At 42.0% G+C, this 20,730-nt stretch overlaps 1 protein-coding gene across 5 annotated transcripts in view; it reads right to left on the reverse strand.

Annotated features, from left to right (window-relative positions):
* Positions 1–20,730, reverse strand: part of NCAPG2 (non-SMC condensin II complex subunit G2) — a 71,997-nt gene that overhangs the window by 4,728 nt on the left and 46,539 nt on the right. For all 5 annotated transcript variants that reach the window (XM_054495214.2, XM_054495212.2, XM_063668054.1 and 2 more), the window contains 10 exons: positions 20,321–20,474; positions 20,029–20,202; positions 18,733–18,849; positions 18,512–18,652; positions 17,991–18,090; positions 15,715–15,902; positions 14,246–14,386; positions 10,321–10,424; positions 9,380–9,480; positions 8,158–8,257 (listed from right to left, as the gene is read on the reverse strand). In XM_054495214.2, the coding sequence (XP_054351189.1) occupies positions 8,158–8,257; positions 9,380–9,480; positions 10,321–10,424; positions 14,246–14,386; positions 15,715–15,902; positions 17,991–18,090; positions 18,512–18,652; positions 18,733–18,849; positions 20,029–20,202; positions 20,321–20,474 (1,320 nt within the window). The remainder of the gene's footprint in view (positions 1–8,157; positions 8,258–9,379; positions 9,481–10,320; positions 10,425–14,245; positions 14,387–15,714; positions 15,903–17,990; positions 18,091–18,511; positions 18,653–18,732; positions 18,850–20,028; positions 20,203–20,320; positions 20,475–20,730) is intronic.

Here is a 20,730-nt window from a genome sequence, read left to right on the forward strand (position 1 = left end):
GCATATTTAAGTAAGAAGCCAATATTTCACAGTCCCGACCTATTTATCTTCTAGGATGTTTCCTTCTTAAAGGGAGGAGCTCTTTTTCATCTGTGTATCAGCTTAGTAGAGAGGACGGCATGCAGGTGAAGAATGGAGAAACAAAACGCTCCATCCCCAGAGTTCTATTCATGTCCTTTTCCACATTGTAAGTTCTGAATTTCTCCGGTCTTTTCTTCTCTCAATGTAACTAACATAATTCAAGTAGTTAGCCTGAAACTAAGTGTAAGTGGAAATGCAAGGCATTCCTAGTAAGAAACCAATGTTTCTCTTCCCTTTCATCTTCAGAATAGTATACACTATTCTATATCCAAATAAGCCTTCCTTGGCAACATTATTTCTTTTTTTTTTTTTTTTGAGATGGAGTTTCACTCTTAATGCCCAGGCTGGAGTGCAATGGCTCGATCTAGGCTCACCGCAACCTCCGCCTTCCGAGTTCAAGTGATTCTCCTGCATCAGCCTCCCAAGTACCTGAGACTACAGGCATGTGCCACCATACCCAGCTAATTTTTGTACTTTTAGTAGAGACGGAGTTTCTCCATGTTGGTCAGGCTGGTCTTGAACTCCCAACCTCAGGTGATCCACCTGCCTCAGCCTCCCAAAGTGCTGGGATTACAGGCATAAGCCGCTGCGCCCAGCCAACATTATTTCTAATACAGAAAAATGCTTGGACTTTTGAGGTCGTTACTACATCCTGTGAAAACTAACATTCTTACAGTTGGTAATTCTGGTCATCTTATTTAATATTTGTGTCTGATGAACCATTTACATCATTGCCACTTATTTTCTGAAATGCACAAGTGCTCCTCTGTCATCCCCAAATCAGACCACTGCCCTAAAAACAAGCTCCTAAGGCCAATAGTCTATTGGGTTTCTTCTTCTTCTTCTTCTTCTTCTTTTTATTTTTTATTTTTGAGACGGAGCCTTGCTCTGTTGCCCAGGCTGGAATGCAGTGATGTGATCTTGGCTCACTACAAGCTCCGCCTCCCGGGTTCATGCCATTCTCCTGCCTCAGCCTCCCGAGTAACTGGGACTACAGGCGCCTGCCACCACGCCTGGCTAATTTTTTATATTATTAGTAGAGACGGGGTTTCACCGTGTTAGCCAGGATGGTCTTGATCTCCTGACCTCGTGATCCACCTGCCTTGGCCTCCCAAAGTGCTGAGAGGGTTTCTTCTTAAAATATAAAGTTGCATAGTCTAACCTGATTAAAACTAGCATAGTGGACACTCAATCATTTTTAGCATAAAGTACATAATTGAATGCATTTCATTCACTCAGTCGCTAGGAGCCCAAACCCACCCACCTGCTTTAGTGCCCAGTTCAACGTCCCATCACCATGGGGTACTGGAAGGTCACTGGGGAAGGAGGGGACTTTCTCCAGGTTTCCGTAAGGCCCTCCTTTCTCCAGCAGACTCTGACAGCACAAGCAGCACACCAGACAACCACCCCCACACGCCCCCACCCGATCCGAGCCATACACAGGAGCCTGCAGGACTCAAGAGAGTAGGCTTTCCAGCTCTGGCTCCAGCAGCTCCCCCAGCACCTCCCCTGGGATGGCTCCACATCCCCCCGGCCCGCCACCCACCCACATGAGTGGATGTCCTCAGGTCCCACAGAAGGCCACTAGCAATTTCCTCCACGTAGGAAGCCAGGTCTCCCTGTCTGGGTGGGGGCTCCTTCCTTGGCAGCGCTCACCTAGGGTTGGAGGTGTTCTCTTCATCTGCTAGTCCTGTATTCTCTAGAGTTCTCTTTAACTCTCACTAGCCAATAACCCATCGTGCCAACTCCCTATAAAAATCCCTGACACTCGGCTGGGCACGGTGGCTCACCCCTGTAATCCCAGCACTTTGGGAGGCTGAGGCGGGTGGATCACTTGAGGCCAGGAGTTCAAGACCAGCCTGGCCAACATGGTGAAACTCCGTCTCTACTAAAAACACAAAAATTAGCCGGGCATGGTGGCGCATGCCTGTAATCTCAGCTACTCGGGAGGCTGATGCACAAGAATTACTTGAACCTGGGAAGCAAAGGTTGCAGTGAGCCAAGATCATACCACTGCACTACAGCCTAGATAACAGAGGGAGACTCTGTCTCAAAAACAAACAAAAAAATCCCTGACACTGAGCTTTCCCTATCCGAATCACTGCGTGGTTTTGGTCTCCTCCTGGAACCTGACAAACACACAGAAAAACATTGTTTTTCGTTTGTTTGTTTTTGAGACAAGTCTTGCTCTGTTGCCAAGACTGGAGTGCGGTGACACAATCTCAACCCACTGCAACCTCCGCCTCAAGCAATCCTCCCACCTCAGCTGTCCATGTAGCTGGGACTATAGGCACATGCCACCACACCTGTCTAATATTTGTATTTTTTGTAGAGATGAGGTCTCGCTGTGTTGCTCAAACTGGTCTTGAACCCCTGAGCTCAAGCAATCCACCCACCTTAGCCTCCCATAGTGTTGGGATTACAGACGTGAGCCACTATGCCCAGCCAACATTGTTATCTCAGTACCTGACAAAGTGGACTAAAGAGAGACCCTTTATTAAAATAAAAGGGTCAATTAATCAAGAACATACAGCAGTTCTAAACTTATATGCACCTAGTAACAGGACCATAAAACATATAATGCAAAAGCAGTCCTAAATAAGATACTTAGACAAATTCACAAGCATAATGAGAAATGTAACGCAAGTCTCTGCAGAATAAGTAACAAAAAATCAGTAAATACATAGAAAAGCTGAGGTAACACAATTAACGAATGTGAACTGATCATGTGGCACTCCACCTATCTAAAACACACACTCCTATGCACAAACACTCACAAATGCTGTGTGTGAGCCACAGAGCCAGTATCAGACGTACAATAAAAAAAGACAAAAAAGAAATGGTGTTAAAACCCACAGTAAACATAAACATCATATCAAGTATAATACCACACACACTTTGCTCTTCATCTGGACAATGCCCAAAATTATACTGAGGTGTTGGGGTGGGCTGATACCTTCAAACAGGGAGAGAGAGGCCATGTTCAGGAGGTGTATTCCTTGATTTAGGTGGTGACTGAATTTTTTTTTTTTAAGACAGGGTCTCACTCTGTCACCCAGGCTGGAATGCAGTGACGTGATCTCGGCTCACTGCAGCCTCAACCTCCTGGGCTCAAGCGATCCTCCCACCTCAGCCTCTTGAGTAGCTGGGACCACAGGTGCGTGCCACAATGTCCAACTAATTTCTGTATTTTTTGTGGAGACAGGGTTTTGCCACATTGCCCAGGCTGGTTGTGAACTCCTAGACTCAAGCAATTCACCTGCCTTGGCCTTCCAAAGTGCTGGGATTACAGCTGTAAGCCACCGCACCTGGCCTGTGACTGCATTTTATGACAATTAATTCAGTGGTACACATATTATTTACATTCTTTTCCATATGTATATCTCAATGAGTAAATTCTATTCTATTAAAATTAATAAACAAAGAAAAACCACAAGCCATTTTGTTAATAAATTTAAAAATCTAGACCAACGCAAGAAATTGTAAATTACCAAAATTTATTCAGGCAGTAATAGGAAATCAGACCCAACTACTAACATAAAAGAAATAGGGAAAAGTCATCCCAAATTTCTGGGGGTATGTTGCTCCACAGCATCAGATGTAATTTAAACTGTTCCACAACACTGAAAAGGGAGAAGTTACCAACTAATGCTGAGAACAAAACTGGTAGAGGTCCTACTGAAAAAACAAAAACAAAACACTACAAAACAAAACAACCAACAACCATTTAATCTTATTTCAAACCTAATGCAAACATTCTCAAATAAAATATTAGCAAACAGAATTCAAAAATGCGGCTGTTTTGATAGAACGAAATATCCAAGACCTGTGAGACAACTGTAAAAGGTGTTAACATGTATAATAAGAATTTCAGAAGAGAGAAAGGAACAAAAGAAATATTTCAGACAATAATAACTGAGAATTTATCCAGGAAGCTCAGAGAATACTGAATAGAATAAACGCCAAAAAAAAAAAAGAAAAGAAAAGAAAACTACACCTAGGCATATCATATTCAACCTACAGAAAAATCAAACAAAGAAAAAGTATTGAGAGAAACCAGATAGGGAAAAATACACCTTATCTACTGAGGAGCAAAAAAGAATTCTATCCTATTTCTCAGATACCACACGAGCCAAGAAGAGAGTATAGGGAAATGTTTAAAGTACAGAGAGTGGCCGGGCATGGGGGCTCACCATTGTAATCCCAGCAATTTGGGAGGCTGAGGCGAGTAGATCACTTGAGACCAAGAATTCGAGACCAGCCTGGGCAACATGGTGAAACCCTGTCTCCACTAATACAAAAATTAGCTGGGTGTGGTGGCGATGTGCCTGTAATATCAGCTACTCAGCAGGCTGAGGAACAAGAATCGTTTGAACTTAGGAGGCGGAGGTTGCAGTGAACTGAGATCACACCACTGCATTCCACCCTAAGCAACAGAGCAAGACTCTTGTCTCAAAAAATAATAATAATAAATTAAATAAAGTACAGAGAGAAAAAAATTCATCAACCTAGAATTATAAACTACATAACATTATCCCTGCAAAGAAATAAAGTAGAAGTAAAAGACTCTCTGACAAACCAAAATTAAGAGAATTAGTTGCCAGTAGACATGCCTTGAAAGAAGCATTAAAAGAAGTTCTCTGGAGGGAAGGAAAAGAATATAGGTCGGAATTTGGATCAACACAAACAAAGGAGAAGCATCAAAGAAGGAGTAAGTGAAGGTAAATAAAAACTTTTATTTTTCTTATTCTTAAATGACCTAAGATGCAGTTTGTTCAAAATAATAATAGCAACAATATATTCAATTATGTATGCTTATGTCTGCTTATACCTAAGCAAAATGAATGACAGCAACGATACAAGGAACGAGAGGCAAGGATTAGGATTATTTTGTTATTATAGGGTACTCACCCTACCTGCAAAGTGGTATAGTGTCATCTGAAAGCAAACGTGGATTAGTTATAAATGAAAACTCCAACTCTAAAGCAACCACTAAGAAAGATAAAAACAAATAAAAATTCCAACTCTAAAGCAACCACTAAGAAAGGTTAAAAAAAAAAAAAAAGGATAACTGATATGCTAGGAAAGAAAACGGCATCATAAAATGTTCAGTTAAAACCACAAAAGACAGAAAAGGAGTGGAAGACAGAAATAGGAACAAATAACAAGGGGAACAAATAGAAGACAATAACAAATATGGTGGATATTAATCCAACTATATCAAAAATCACTTTGAATATGGTATATATGCACCAATTTTAAGACAGATTGTCAGAGAAGATCAAAAAACATGACCCATTTATATACTGTCTATAAAAAAAACCACTTTAAATATAAAGACATATATAGATAAAAATTACATTAGCTGGGTCTGGTGGTGTGTGCCTGCAGTCCTAGCCAACTGGGACTGAGGCAGAAGGACAGATTGAGCCCAGGAGTCCAGGAGTTAGAGCCCAGTCTGGGCAACATAGCAACTCCTCATATCTTGAAAAAAAAAAAAAAGGAAATGAATGGAAAAAGATATACCATGCTTATTCTAATCAAAACAAAGCAGGAGTAGTAGTATTAATTTCAGGCAGAGCAGAATTCACAGTAAGAAGAATTATCAGAGATAAAAAAGAGCATTACAAAATGAAAAGATGGTAACAATCATCAATGTGTGGACCTAACAACAGAGCATCAAACTATGTGAGGCAAAAACTGACAGAACTGCAAAAAGTACTAGATAAGTCAGTTATTACAGCTGGAGACTATAACACCCTCTATCAGCTCCAACAGGTAGAAAATTAGGAAGGACATAGTTCAACCCAACAACATTGTCAATTGGATATAATGGACATCTACAGACTACTTCATCCAGCAACAGTAGAATACACATTCTCCTCATGCTCACATGGAACACTCACCAAGAGAGAACACATTCTGAGCCATAAGACATACCTCCACGAATTTAAAAGAACAGAAATAATATAATGTCTGCTCTCAGGCTACAATGGAATTAAAACAGAAATCAATAACAGAAAGCTGGAAAAATCCCCAACCACTTGGAGATTAAACAACGCAACTAAATAGGTCAAAGAGGAAATCACAAGAGAAATTTAAAAATATTTTGAACTAAATAAAAATGACAGCACAGTTAATCAAAAATTTGTGAGATGAATAAAATGAAAGCAAGAATGATGGAAAGGCCAAACATGGTGGCTCACACTGGTAATCTCAGAACTTTAGGAGGCCGCAGGAGGATTGTTTGAGCCCAGGAGTTCAAGGACAGCTTGGGAAAACATAGTGAGACCCCACCTCTGCAAAAAAATTTTTTCATCAGCTGTGCATGGTGGCACTTCTGTAGTTCTAGCTACTTGGGAGGCTGAGATGGGAGAATCGCTTGAGCCTGGGAGGTTAAAGCTGTGATCGTGCCACTACACTCCAGCCTGGGTGACAAAGTAAGACTCCATCTCAAAACAAAAAACAAAACAATAAAAACTGATGGGAAGAAAAAGGACAAAAAGATAAATAGAAAAAAAAGAAGAGCAAATTAAATCCTAAGTAAGAAAAACAGAAACAGTAAAATCTAGAGCATAAATTAATATACTTGAAAATAAGAAATCAACAGAAAAAAAATAAATGAAACCAAAAGCTAGTTCTCTGAAAATATCAATAAAAATTGATAAACCTTTAGCCAGACTAACTAAGCTCTTCAGCTTCCAGAGTAGCTGGGATTACAGAAGCTTGCCACCACACCCAGCTAATTATTTTATTTTTATTTATTTTTTTTCAAGACAGACTCTTGCTCTGTTGCCCAGGCTAGAGTGCAGTAGTGCAATCTCAGCTCACTGCAACCTCCACCTCCCAGGTTCAAGCAATTCTTCTGCTTCAGCCTCCCAAGCAGCTGGAATTACACCTGCCACCATGCCCAGCTAATTTTTGTAATTTTTAGTAGAGACAGGGTTTCACCATGTTGGCCAGGCTGGTCTTGAACTCCCGACCTCAGGTGATCCACCCACCTCGGCCTCCCAAAGTGCTGGGGTAACAGGCCTAATTTTTGTATTTTTAGTAGAGACAGGGTTTTACCATGTTGGCCAGGCTGGTCTCAAACTCCTAGCCTCATGAGATCCGCCTGCTTTGGCCTCCCAAAGTGCTGGGCTATAGGCATGAGTCACCGTGCCCAGCCTAATTTTTGTATTTTTAGTAGAGATGGGGTTTTACCATGTTGGCCAGGCTGGTCTCGAACTCCTGGATTACAGGCGTGAGTTACCGTGCCCAGCCTACAAACCAAATTTTCTAGTGAAGTGAGCATTAAGTGTATTGTGTCTATAGAACAAGCCGACAGTCTATAAAAAGCCACGCTTTGGAAGTTTATTCACAAATTAGGAGTTTCTGATTTGGAAAACCTTTCTCCAGAGGAAATAGCTATGGAGAGTGGTTTGTTTCCCAGGCAAAGGTGAATTTCCTAGTGCAGAGCTTTACAACGCTTCACCTATTTGGCTCATAAAATAGCAAGAAAACATTTTTTGTGGTTGATCTAAAAGTCAAACACAATTCAAAACCGAGTCTATAGTAAAATGCAGAGCATACCAAAAAGCACACAGCAGCAAAAACACCCAGCTGCAAAGCAGCCCTACGAATACACTGGTAGCCTGAAGGCTGTGTGTAGCAATGGGCTGTCCAGCAAGGGGGAAATTAGACACATCTCAGAGGCTCTGGAGGGACCGCCCATCCCCATGTGGGTATTTGTCCGCCAGGTGTCTATCCTTGGGAAACGCCCATGGTTTCAATAATGCAGCAACCACCAAAAATAATGTCTGATTTTAAAACCAAATAAAATAAGTTTGTATGCCCTCACTTTTCTACAGTAGAATTTTGCAAATGACAGTTTTGTTTTGTTTTTGAAGACAGAATTAGTAGGTAAATTAAACATAAGCTAAAGGTCTTTGCCAACAGAAACGTTTCTCTCCTTACAGTCCCCAGTCTCCTAACCACCTGGGTGTAAGCAGCAGAAATGAAAACACAACCTCACGCAGACCCAAAGAAGAATGAGCAGTTTTAGATGATCACATCTGGTTAATATCTCTGCTTTACCTTTCAATGCTATCCTCTTCCAAAGTAATTTCCATGAATGTCTTTAGTTTTCTGTGAACGGTGGCTGCAACCTCCCTCACTTTTGAGCTTTTGTGTTTACCTGGGAAAATTATATTAAAAGACAGAAAAGACTTTAACATCACTACACAAAGACAAACACCCTGCTACACATGTGGTACAACTTCCCTAAGCTGGGCCTCCCTATCCTTCCCTTTGAGGTAACCTACATACTGACCCGCGGAATAGTAATTCTCCCTTCTATAGGGATGTTGTAAAGATCAAACAAACGTTTAATGGGAAGAAGACTTCAAATGGACCTCGCCCCATGAGAGGAAGGACTATGTCCATGCCAGCAAACCAATCCTGTTTCAGAGTCCTTCCCCTGTTTAACTATCGCAGGTAGTTAAGGATGTATTAAGGGCAAGGCACCTGGCAGCATCCAACATCCATCCTCAACATCCTCCTGGTGGTGATCTCAATGCAGGGGAGTCCCTGAGGGAAGTCTTTTCTTATGCCCAACCTGGGTCAAACTTGTTAAGGAGTATTCTTATCAATCTGCAGATATCCTATCCATTTGGGCTTCCAGGGAGAGTTTGTTTCAATAGGAGCACTCCCTATCTACAATGCATCATCTCTGAAAATAATTTCAACGTTAGTAAAACTGAGCAAATAATACAGAAAGGTAAAGGCAGTCACCCCGCAGGGATGTTACTACATTTTATACTGAGCTAAGCATCTTATACATATCTCCAATTATTTTCCCAGTACTACTTGAACTGGTTGGGATATTCAGAATAGGCAAGGCTAAGGCTTACGAGAAATAGTAGATAGATCAAATATTATTACCAAAATATCCATCATCAACCAAAATAAATTCAGATTTCAAGATACAGGTAACACATCAAATCAACAGAAATTCAATGCTGAGGCACAGAGAGGAACACTTAAATGGGCCTAGTGGCAAAAGGTGAAAATGAACAGGACCTCCACCACTGAAGAGTGAGCAAGCTGATATAAAAACAGATGCAGGGTGGGCTAAGGAGAGGAAGCCCAGCTGGACAGCACTGTGTCCAGCACATGAGAAGGCAGGGAGTGGAAAGGCTGGGGGACACCTGAGCTGGCCAGGAGTAGCCGAGTGCAGGGGCTGATCCCCAGCATCCCATGACAGCACCTGTGAGGTGCACCAGCCACCTTCCAGATGACGGAGGGGAATGTAACCAACCTGCATTAATAACCAGGATAATATGCACAGCAGCCGTGAGGCACACAATGCCTTCAATATCATTAGAAGCCACACACGCCTTTAATTCATCCAAAAATGACCTGCAAAAAAATCAACAAACATCAAAATTACTGTATCATATAGACCCTAATACATTATAGCAGAAGTACAGCCAAGGTTCAACCACAACCACAAACCCCAGTTTGCAGGGGACATGGGAAGGAGACTGAACTCACCCCATGCTTTTCATGGAGAGTGTGCCAGATTGTACAGTGAGATATTAAAACCAGAGGATGCTGCTGGGAACAGGGATGCTGTGCTGAGTGAAAAAGGCTACTCTGTATACCCTCAATGCATACAAAAAAGATTTAATATGTTGTTGAAAGATGACTCATAGCTGCTAAAGATGGTGCTTTTAAAAGTTTTCATTGAATGTATCTGCTATTAAAATTCGACAGGTACCAGACATCTGCAAAGCAATTCCCTCTGTAACCTGTCAGCCCTGCATGCACCACAGCAAACCCTATAATTCTGATCAAGTGACATATGGACTGGAAAATGAGTAGCAGCTGCGTGTTCAACGAAAATGGCACTGGTATTTAACCTTGTCAAGTGTTTTGAAAGCACACTTGGTAAGAAGTATTTTACTAAACATTAACATTCTATGTTCTCCCTTAACTGAATTTAAGTTATGAGAAGCATAACTAACCAGAGACTATTTAGATGAATATTCTTTACAGAAAGTTAGAATTTTTCTCTGTGTAAGTTTAATGTAAATATTTCTAATTACTGATAAAACAGAGAAAAAATTATATGAAACATTTTTCTCATAGAAAAGAATGTAGCTTTGAAAAACTTGAGAGTAAAAGGAATAGAACAAAAGCTGCTGAGAGCTTACAGCCACGATGAGCGTTTCAGGACAGTAAAGAGAAAGTGATTACCTGACCACATTCGAAGACTTTATTATTATTCCTATTAAACACCTTGAAAATGGTGGAAGATCAGAAAGATGCTCTGGAGGGGTAAGCTCTTCTATGTCAGAAACCTAAAAAAGTTCCAAATCAGCAAGTTGTAAATGGGGACTAGGCTACTTACTTGTAAATTACATTGCTTTGGGTTTTCTTCAACACCTAAGAAAAACTTTCCAGAAATTCAAAAGAATTATTTTTATTAACTGTTGAAATGTCTACAATAATTATGAATAATCTATTATTATAAACATAAGTGTGCTGGGCATGGTGGTTCACACCTGTAATCCCAGCGCTCTGGGAGGCTGAGGCAAGAGGATTGCTTGAGGTCAGGAGCTCAAGATCAGGCTAGTCAACATGACAAGACCCTGCCTCTATAACAAAATTTTAAAATTAGCTGGGCATGGTGGTGCATACCTGTAGTCCCAGCTACTTGGGAGGCTGAGGCAGGAGGATCACTTCAGCCCAGGAATTTGAGGCTGTAGTGAGCCATGTATCATGGCACTCCAGCCTGGGTGACAGAGCAAGATCCTGTCTCAATATGACAAAAAAAAAAAAAAAAAAAGATAAACGAAAGTGTTTATTCAGTGAGACAAAAATAAATAAAAACAGACATATTACTCAATGAGTCTTTCATCAAAAACTCTTTATCTTGTTATCATCTACTGTAAATAATGTGCTTTTATGCTAAATAAATTTAACATTGTACTCCTGTCTAAATCGGCGTTTCTCAATCTCAGCACTACTGACCTGACCAGCTCGTTCTTTGGGGGATTGGGGGGCTGTGCTAGGTGCTGTTGGAGGCTGAACAGCATCCCTGGCTTCTACCCACTCAATGCCAGGGGCACGTTGCCCGCCCCCTCACCCAGTTGTGCCAAACAAAAATGTTCCTACACATCACAGTGTCCCCTGCAGGGCAGAACCCTACAGTGAAGTACTGCAAGTTTAGAGCCACAAGGGCACCTGCCTGGACCTATGCTCTTAATTATCAGCCTTGTGAGCTTTGATGAGCCTTTCACCATGAATTCCACATGCTCCTCAGAAAGTCCAAGTGCAGAATTCCTGCTCCAGGTGGAAACTTATGCCTTTGTTTTCCACCTGTAATAGCTAAGACATGAATATGCCTATCCTACCCCTGTATCTCTCCACCACTGTGTTTGGCCCGATTCTTGGCTATCTTAGGAGATTTCATTTAGGCATGACTAAACAACACTGCTTTTTTTTTTTTTTAAGAGACATAGTCTCACTCTGTTGCCTAGGCTGGAGTGCAGTGGCGCACTCACAAATCATAGCTCACTGCAGCCTTGAACTCCTGCCTCAGCCTCCCGAGCAGCCAAAACTACAGGCGTGTACCACCATGCCCAGCTAATTTTTAAATATTTTTTAATAGAGGCAGGGTCTCACCATGTTGCCTAGGTTGGCCTCGAACTCCTGGCCTCAAGCGATCCTCCTGCCTAGGCCTCCCAAAGTGTTGGGATTATGGTGTGAGCTACCGTGCCTGGCCTAGACAGCACTTCCAATAAGTCTTCCCACACTTCCTCTGCCAGGATCATAATACAAATTTGAATATTTAAGTCAATCATCACTATATATCAAATAGCACTGTTTCTCATTAAAATACTTTACATCTTAAAGTGATTGTTGTAAATGCATTTCTTAAACAGTGAGACAAAAGACTATTGACAGATTAAAATAAAAATAATAACAACAGCATAAGGGATAGGAGAACACAACTGGAGATTCCTACCATGCAATGGACAAGCATAATTTCTGAAGGTACTGAGATAAGTTAAACATGCGTGCTGAGATCTCTAGAGAAATCACTAAAAAAAAAATTACACAAAAGATAATATAAAGTCAACAGATAAAATAGCGTAGTAAAAACACTTAATTCATCATAAAAATGACAGGAAAGAAAAAAAAACCAGAAAGACTAACAGAACAGACAGACTGATAGAAAAGAAACATTAACATTAACTTAAACCCAAACCTATCAATAAATTCATTAAAGTCAAATGGACTAAAAAATAATAAAATAAAATGGACTATAACCACGCCAAATGAAAGTCAGAGGTTGTTGGACTAGATTTTTTTAAACCCCCACCCATGTGGGGGTGGGGTTTTAAAAGATATGCTATGCAAACACAAAGCACAAGAAAGCTAGTTTGGCTATGAAAATATCAAAGTAGACTTCATGAGGAGTCAGAGCCAGAGATATTCCACAATAGGAGTCAATTCATCAAAAAGAAAAAGCTCCCAAATACAAGAAAATACACGAAAAGAAAATTGACAGAACAAATGAAAAAAGAGACAAACCCACAATCACATATAAAATAAGTAGACAAAATCCATAAGGAAATACAACAGCTGTCAGCAAACTTTTTCTGTAAAGTAACAAAATAGTAAATATTTAAATAATATAGTAAATATTTTCACCTTTGTGGGCAGAGTTGCAATGGTCTCTGTCATAATTACTCAACTCTGCACAAAAGTAGCCAGAAAAAGCATGGCAAATGGGCACAGCTATGTTCCAATAAGACTTTATTGATAAAAAACAGATGGTGAGCCAGATGTGACTCACAGGCCAAACATTTTTTTTATCATTTTTAGCTACATAGCTCACCGGAATAAACAAATCCTAGTTTTTATTCTATTGTGTAATCTAGTAATTACTTTCCAAACCAAAATGATCTCCCTTCAAGCTTTAAGGAAGGCCTTAAATTCTATTTGATGTTTTAGAATTTAGTTAACATCTTTTTATTAGTCATGATTTTATATTACAAAATTTATGATTTACATAAATATTAAAAATGCATATAATCCAATGACCTTCCCGGTCAGATTTTATCTTTTCATACAGAGAAGGTTTTTTCTCTATATGAAAACGTGATTTTTTACTATTTTCTTAAGAAGTGAAGAGGAAAACAACATCCTGAATATTCCATGTGGGAAAACACCACTTTTGTTTTGGCTTGAATTATCATCCTGATTATAACATTCTTTAACCAAATAGGCTAATAACTTCTGTATTAATACTCATCTTCAATTTATCTACAGCTACCGGTAGGAAAATAAGATAGTCAGTAATAATGAATAAACTGTCTGTTTAAACTAATATTAGCTACATTTTTTTTTCTTTGAGACGGAATCTCGCCCTGTTGCCCAGGCTGGAGCCCAGTGGCGTGATCTCAGCTCACTGCAACCTCTGCCTCCCAGGTTCAAGACTGCCTCAGCCTCCCGAGCAGCTGGGATTAAAGGTGCATGCCACCATGCCCAGCTAATTTTTTGTATCTTTAGTAGAGACAGGGTTTCACCGTGTTGGCCAGGCTGGTCTCAAACTCGACCTCATGATCCACCTGCCTCCGCCTCCCAAAGTGCTGGGATTACACATGAGCCACTGCGCCCAGTCTAAACTGACATTAGAAGGTTGAATATCCTAGCTTAGAAATGAAAAAAGGGTGGGGGAGGCTAATAATATAACATGCAAAGATATGTGAACTATTCCAAAAAAGCAGTCCTAGAGTAGTCTTGTATTCTGCTCACCACTGATTACAACTACTTCTATCCTTTTAGGAGGGAGAATAATCTTAAGAAACTTATCAACTCATTTAAATCTCCTGAGTGTAGCATAAAAGCATGTTCAAATGTAAGGACTATATTTCTGTTTTAATCAAGAGTGATAATACCCTTGGTATATGTTTCACAATAGTCACATGAGTCTAAAATACTAACTAGCTATCAAACTCTGAGGTGTAACTGCTAGGAAAGTGCACCACTCACTCAAGTTTGAAAATTCTTAAAAAATACTTTGAGAAACGTAGAGAATGTGCCGCTAGTAGAAACACCATCTTGTGTCATCAATAAGAGGCACAGCAGTTTCAGGATTAAAGCACTTCACCTTCCGTAGCTGGTGACTTATCTCAACCACAGGCCCAGCGATCAGAGTAGAAAGTACACCCCGATGCACAGGGGTGTCTGTGTGCCGAGACTGAACAGCAGTAATGAACTCATGAAGAGGCCTCTGAACAGAATAAAGGAGCTACAAGAAAACACATACGTCACTTTTAATGACTAAAAACCATGGTTTTGAAAAAAACAAAAAGACACTTTAAAATAAGTATTCTTACTATCCTCCCCCAGGACTCAAGGAGTCACTGATCTTGTTTGCCTGCTACCAGTGCCCACTACATTCCACTCCAAGGCTGACTCAAACCTCCTGCGCACCACGGCCAGAAGATGATAGATGGGACCAAAGCCCACTGGGAACTGCCCTGATGATGTTCTTTCCCCAAAGCCAAGAAAAACCCTCAGGAATAAGGAGGGAGAGAGGCAAAACATCAATGACATTAAAATAAGGCATCAGCTATGAGGCAATGTATTCTGACTAAAGCTACACAGGTTTGATGGGAAACCTAAAGGTTTTGGCACAAATTACATAAAAGATCACAGACACTTGAAACAAATTCATCAAAAAAAGGAACATTTCAAATTCATTCAAATTGAACTAGATTAGAAAAAGTATGGCCAACAACCTTCAATGACCTCTATCAGCAAAGGACACTGAGTCTTCAATATTTCATAAATAGCCTCCCATTTAAGCATTTTTAAAAGTCTTCATTAAAAAATAATAGCTCATTGATATTTTTAAGCTACTACTTAGAAAAAGTAATGGCTCTCTCTGATAACAACATCACGTGGTACAAGAACTGACATGACATTGTTTTTAGGATGAAGCAAATCTGGCAGACAGGTTTTTATATGAAGTGCTTATAATAACAACAATCTCACTTCACATCAGCTTTCAACCAGCAAAGGGAAGCCACGGGCCCCTTCAAGGTCTGTGACTCTCGTTTCCAACCTGGAGAAGGTTAACATAGGACAGGGAGGTAACTCATGACAGAAATTAGCATTTCACCTGGCAAGATAGACGTCTGTCACTCTACAAGTATCAAAATTAGCATCTTTCAAAAGAACGGTATATTTTATTTGGAAAACTCTGTGAAATTAACAATTATGCGCTCAGAACCTAGAGCAATCAGTCCTCTGCTTCCTGTCCTGCCGTCTGGTCAACCTGAACTCTTGGGATCCTGTTCTAAGACGATTGGGTAGAATCTAACAGCTGGAGCTCCCGCCCTTCCTGCCTCCAGCCCATGCACAGGGGTCACCATCGCTCTCTCAGTGTATCCACCACGGGGGACTCCCACACCGACTCCATCTCTCTCAGTGCACCTCGCCAGCAGGGACCTCCCACACAACACTGCATGTCACCCAAGCGCGAACAGCACAGCCAGGGCTCATGCATCTGTGTAGGTGTACCCAGCCCTGAAAAGCCCATCTAGCGAACCCATCCTGGGGAGGCCTGAGTACCCGCAGGCCTTCTTCCGGCTGCTTCCTGAAGCTCCGTGCAATACATTCCAACATTTTCTGAAATACTTTCTGGACTGTGTCCAACAGCATTGCAACTTCTTCATCTGAATCCGTTTTCTGAATCAAGGAACTTCCAGTTATCTCTTTCAGAATGTCAAGAAGTAATGAAACATAAAAAAATCCCTTCACTAGAAAGAAAATTGGAATATATCAGTTTTCTAATCACACAAGTTTATTGAAATCATTACACATTCTCACTTAACACATGTATATAATGGTAACAAAAAAGAAATTATTACACTTTGGTATTTGGTGAGTCAATACCAAAAGCCAGGTTGATCAGGTTAACCTAAATTCTAACCAAAATAAATAAATAAGTATGACGTTTGTCCAATTTAAGTTAAAACTGATATCTTCAATAACAGTAATAGTGTATTAGTCACTAAACTAAAAATTGTGTTCATTGCACATGTGAACATACAGAAGTTCAGCAGTGTGGCTGCCTCAACACCTGAATTAGAGAACAGTGTTGCTGGTTCTGTTTTATTTTTAGAGAACAGATATACCTATACAATGAAACTGGCTACACTGGAGATCTAGAATTCTAGTTATAATTAGCTCCTCCAAAAAGTAAATTTTTTAAATAATAAAAGTAGATTCAGTCCTTACGGGAAAATAATTCCTAAATGATAAGTGAAGTTTAAAAAATAAATAATTTTGACTGTTTCAATCATTAAGCGTAAGTATAAAATGCTGTTTTCACAATAGAAGTGAATTATAAAGAATTAAACAGGCTGGGTATGGTGGCTCATGCCTGTAATCCCAGCACCTTGAAAGGCCAAGGTGGGTGGATCACTTGAGTTTGAGACCAGCCTGGCCAAGATGGTGAAACCTCGCCTCTACTAAAAATACAAAAATTAGCTGGGCACGGTGGTGGGCGCCTGTAATCCCAGCTACTCAGGAGGCTGAGGCATGAGAATTGCTTGAACCTAGAGGTGGAGGTTGCAGTGAGCCGAGGTCGCGCCACTGCACTCCACTCCAGCCTGGGCGACAGAGCAAGACTTGGTCTCAAAAAAAAAAAAAAAAAAAAAATTAAACAAAAACGCTGAAGCAAATAATATTGGTCTATTTAATATTTACTCTTAAACTTTAGATCTGTTAAACAAATGATGGATGATTTTGCTTATAATTAAAGATTAACTAAGACACTGCCCAGTATCCTGGCTCCAGTGTTCTCCTAGCATCTACTTCAGTTGCAACATCATGAAGAGAGATACACCGGGGGTGTCCACACACACAGACCCCTCTGGAATCTGCCATGAAGATATTTAAGGCTATGGGAAAGAGACTACAGATGGATCCACTAGAAATTGGACTACCAACTTAATCTAATTTTCAAAACTTAACGTTGAATTTACTAAATGTTATCATTTTCAATCTCTTCTAGCAAATAACTAGGCTTAAAGAAATGTCAACATCAAATGTTGAGGCTTTTACAGATCTCAGTGAGAATCAAATGCAGCACTGGGGTATTGGGATACTACTTAAAAACCATCCAGAAACAGGCTTACACAGCAGTCAGCTACACCACAGAAGCGGTGGGGGGGAGGCTGGCCGTTAGGGGTTAGGGAGTAGGGGCTAGGAGCTAGGGGCTAGGGGTCAGGGGCCAGGGACCAGGGTCCCAGCTCAGCAGTACTCTTCTTTAACAAACTGTGATCAGAAGGCCAAGGAGATATGGAATGACCCCAGGTGCACTACCCCTGGCCCCACACCCTTTCCCGTCATCATCTGATGTGACTCAAGGGCTGTCCTCTCACTCACTGTTGCCATGGGTTACCCTGTGCTAACCCTTTCCCTGTGGTAACAGCAACTTCCAGGGGTCCTGGTTGGGTACCACCCAATAACGCCTGACTCACGCCCCCATCCACAGGAGCACATGGCCAGAGCAGAGCCAGACGGTGATGGTTTCCCACACAGATGCCAGGAAATAGCCACTAGCCCAATCCACAGGGAAAGTCAGCCTGGCAACGAAGCTGACCACAAGGACAAGCAGAATCAAAAGGACCCTGTCACAAACTCTGGAGTAGTCATATCTGACACAGAAACACCTTTGAATTTCCAGGCTGCACCACCTAACAAATCCCTTTTTTGGGATACGCCAGGTTGCATTATAATCAGTCACTTAAAAGTGAGAGTTCTGAGCTACACAGTAAAGGAGGGACGGAGGGAAGGACTGGTTCTGAGTATTTACTGCTCTAAAACAGCCCTGACTGTACCTGTTTGCATGATTCCAAGACTCCGCTGTAAGAGTTGCATCTGAAACTGATGGTCACCAAGGCCTACCATAACAACATCTTTACACACAGTCAGGTAGGTCTGTAAGAGACAGACACAGCTTAGCAACAAAGGCCATTTTAAAAAAGGGAGTAAATCCAGCCTCACAAAGCTTCTCCTATCCATGTGCTAGTTATCTTATAAAGCAGATTTTTACAAAGATGTTTTATAAAGGAATTTTCATAAAGATACATTAATTCTTGTTGTTTTCGTAAGAAATCTAGAGACATATTTTATGTAATTCCACAAACAATCGAACGCCTGTTATATGTAATGTATAAAATTACACTGAAAGTATGCAGTTTACGCTTTGCAAAAAGATAAACTAGAAAGTTAGATAAATGTCACTGTATTTTAAGAATAACACTAATGTCTAAAATTACCACTGTAAAGTAGAAAATGATATCCTGAAACATAACAAACTTGGTAAAGAGAAAGGTTTCTGTGTCTTAAGACTTCTAACCTGGATAATTTGCTGATAAATGACCCTATGAAGCTTCAGATAGTCTTCTTCTTGATCTTGAATAAAAGATAAAATTTTGCTTTCTAACCAAAAGCCAGTGTCTTCCAAAATGGACAAATACACCTTTCCTTCTGAGCAGAACTGTCCAAAAACAAGAAGATAAATCAGTAACAAAAAGAGCACTGCATATCATCCTAATAGAGGGCCAGGAGCAGGCGCACCTTGTGCTGAAGATGGATGCTCAGGCGACAGTGGAGACCAAAGGCTCGCAGGGCAGCTGCTTCACTGAAGCCACGAGGCTTCCCACCTGGTGTCTGCAGAAGTGACTCCAGATCTGCCTGTAATAGAAAAAACCCAAGGGCCACATGCTGACTGACAAGGCACCAGCACACCCCGTACAGCAAGAATAGGAAGCACCTGATCCTCAGGCGAGCTGGAAAGACCCCCGCTCTGGTGAAGCCCAGTGTCTGCTGACTCTGCACCCGGACGTGAGGTGCTGGGTGGCATGAGAAAATGTACAGCCAGGTGAGCAGCCTCAGCTCACCGTCCACAGCCCTTGCCCTGCACGCAGCACCATCCATCCCCTCCCTGCCTCATGACCAGGCCCCGTCCTCCCCATCTGCCCTGCACGCAGCACCACCCATCCCCTCCCTGCCTCATGACCAGGCCCCGTCCTCCCCATCTGCCCTGCACGCAGCACCACCCATCCCCTCCCTGCCTCATGACCAGGCCCCGTCCTCCCCATCTGCCCTGCACGCAGCACCACCCGTCCCCTCCCTGCCTCATGACCAGGCCCCGTCCTCCCCATCTGCCCTGCACGCAGCACCACCCGTCCCCTCCCTGCCTCATGACCAGGCCCCGTCCTCCCTATCTGCCCTGCACGCAGCACCACCCGTCCCCTCCCTGCCTCATGACCAGGCCCCATCCTCCCCATCTGCCCTGCACGCAGCACCACCTGTCCCCTCCCTGCCTCATGACCAGGCCCCATCCTCCCCATCTGCCTGGCTCCACTCTGCTGGGGCTTTGCTTCTGGTACAGTCACACTTGAGGGCAGGGTAACAGGGTGTTCAGAGGGCTGGCTCCTGGAGGAGAGGAAGAGATGACGGCCTCCGTGGGACAGCTGGGAGTATGATGGGTTCCCAGGAAATGCTCTCCAAACATTCCCAGAAAAAACTGCCAAGGACTACAGGGAGTGAGTGTCCACATGAAAGGATATGTGACACATCTCCTGCAGAGGGTGTGTTCTGAGAAACTGGGGCCATCCTCCTGAGTCCTAGTGCCCTAGCAGGTGCAACAGAAATGTGAGATTTCTGAACACGTGTCAACTGGGACTTGACTCCCAACCTTGCCCTGGCCAGGCTCCATGCCTTGTACCAACTGAATGAGGTGACATGATCACTCTCAATTCTGTTCCAGCCAGAACACTTGTATAGCACTGTAAATATGAAAGCTTCACATCTTGATTTGTCACCCCCACAATCATAGGAAACCACCCAACTCTCAGGGCACAGAGTTACCTTTGACATTTCAAGGGCTTTCAAAAGATGGTTAAGTTTCTTCCGAGGAGCAGAGAGCAAGCACTCGCGATTCTTTGGATGAGTCAGCAAATACTCAATGTAGACCAATGCCAATTCAGGTTTGACTGGGCGTGTGTCATGGATCTGCACCTTACGTTTAGAAGCTGTGTTGCTCTGAAAGAAGAGAGAGGGAGACTGATAATGAAAACACATGTCCCTAGAAAAGCATATAATTTCTAATACACAGTTATCCTCACTCACCTAATTTTAAGGAAACATGATGTCAACCTACCTTGGCCTGGGCATGCTCTGTGGGCAGCCAGTTGTCAACAAGCTCCAGAATGTGCCCCACCTGCCCCCAGGAGCAGAGGCAATCCAACAAAGTGCAGTAGCTCTTGTCCACAGCGCCCTCCTCCCGGCTTCTCAGCGTGGAAATCACACCACAGCTGAAAATGTCAGACGGAAAATCAGACTGAGTATTTCAACAGAGACTCCCCCACTTTGTCAAAAGGTGAGGAAAACCAAGAAGCTAAAATCTGATGGTGCATAAGCCCTTGTTATTATATTAGCACTTCCATGCTCTCCAATGCAGGAATAAATACAGTTTCCCACAATTGCTGCTCAGCTGCATCCCACCACAAGACCTCTGACCAGCTCTGGACACTGAAGGAGCAGGGCCCAGTAGCCACACAAAGCCCTCAT

Source organism: Pongo pygmaeus, chromosome 6 (assembly GCF_028885625.2).
Source record: "Pongo pygmaeus isolate AG05252 chromosome 6, NHGRI_mPonPyg2-v2.0_pri, whole genome shotgun sequence".
Lineage (NCBI taxonomy): Eukaryota > Metazoa > Chordata > Mammalia > Primates > Hominidae > Pongo > Pongo pygmaeus.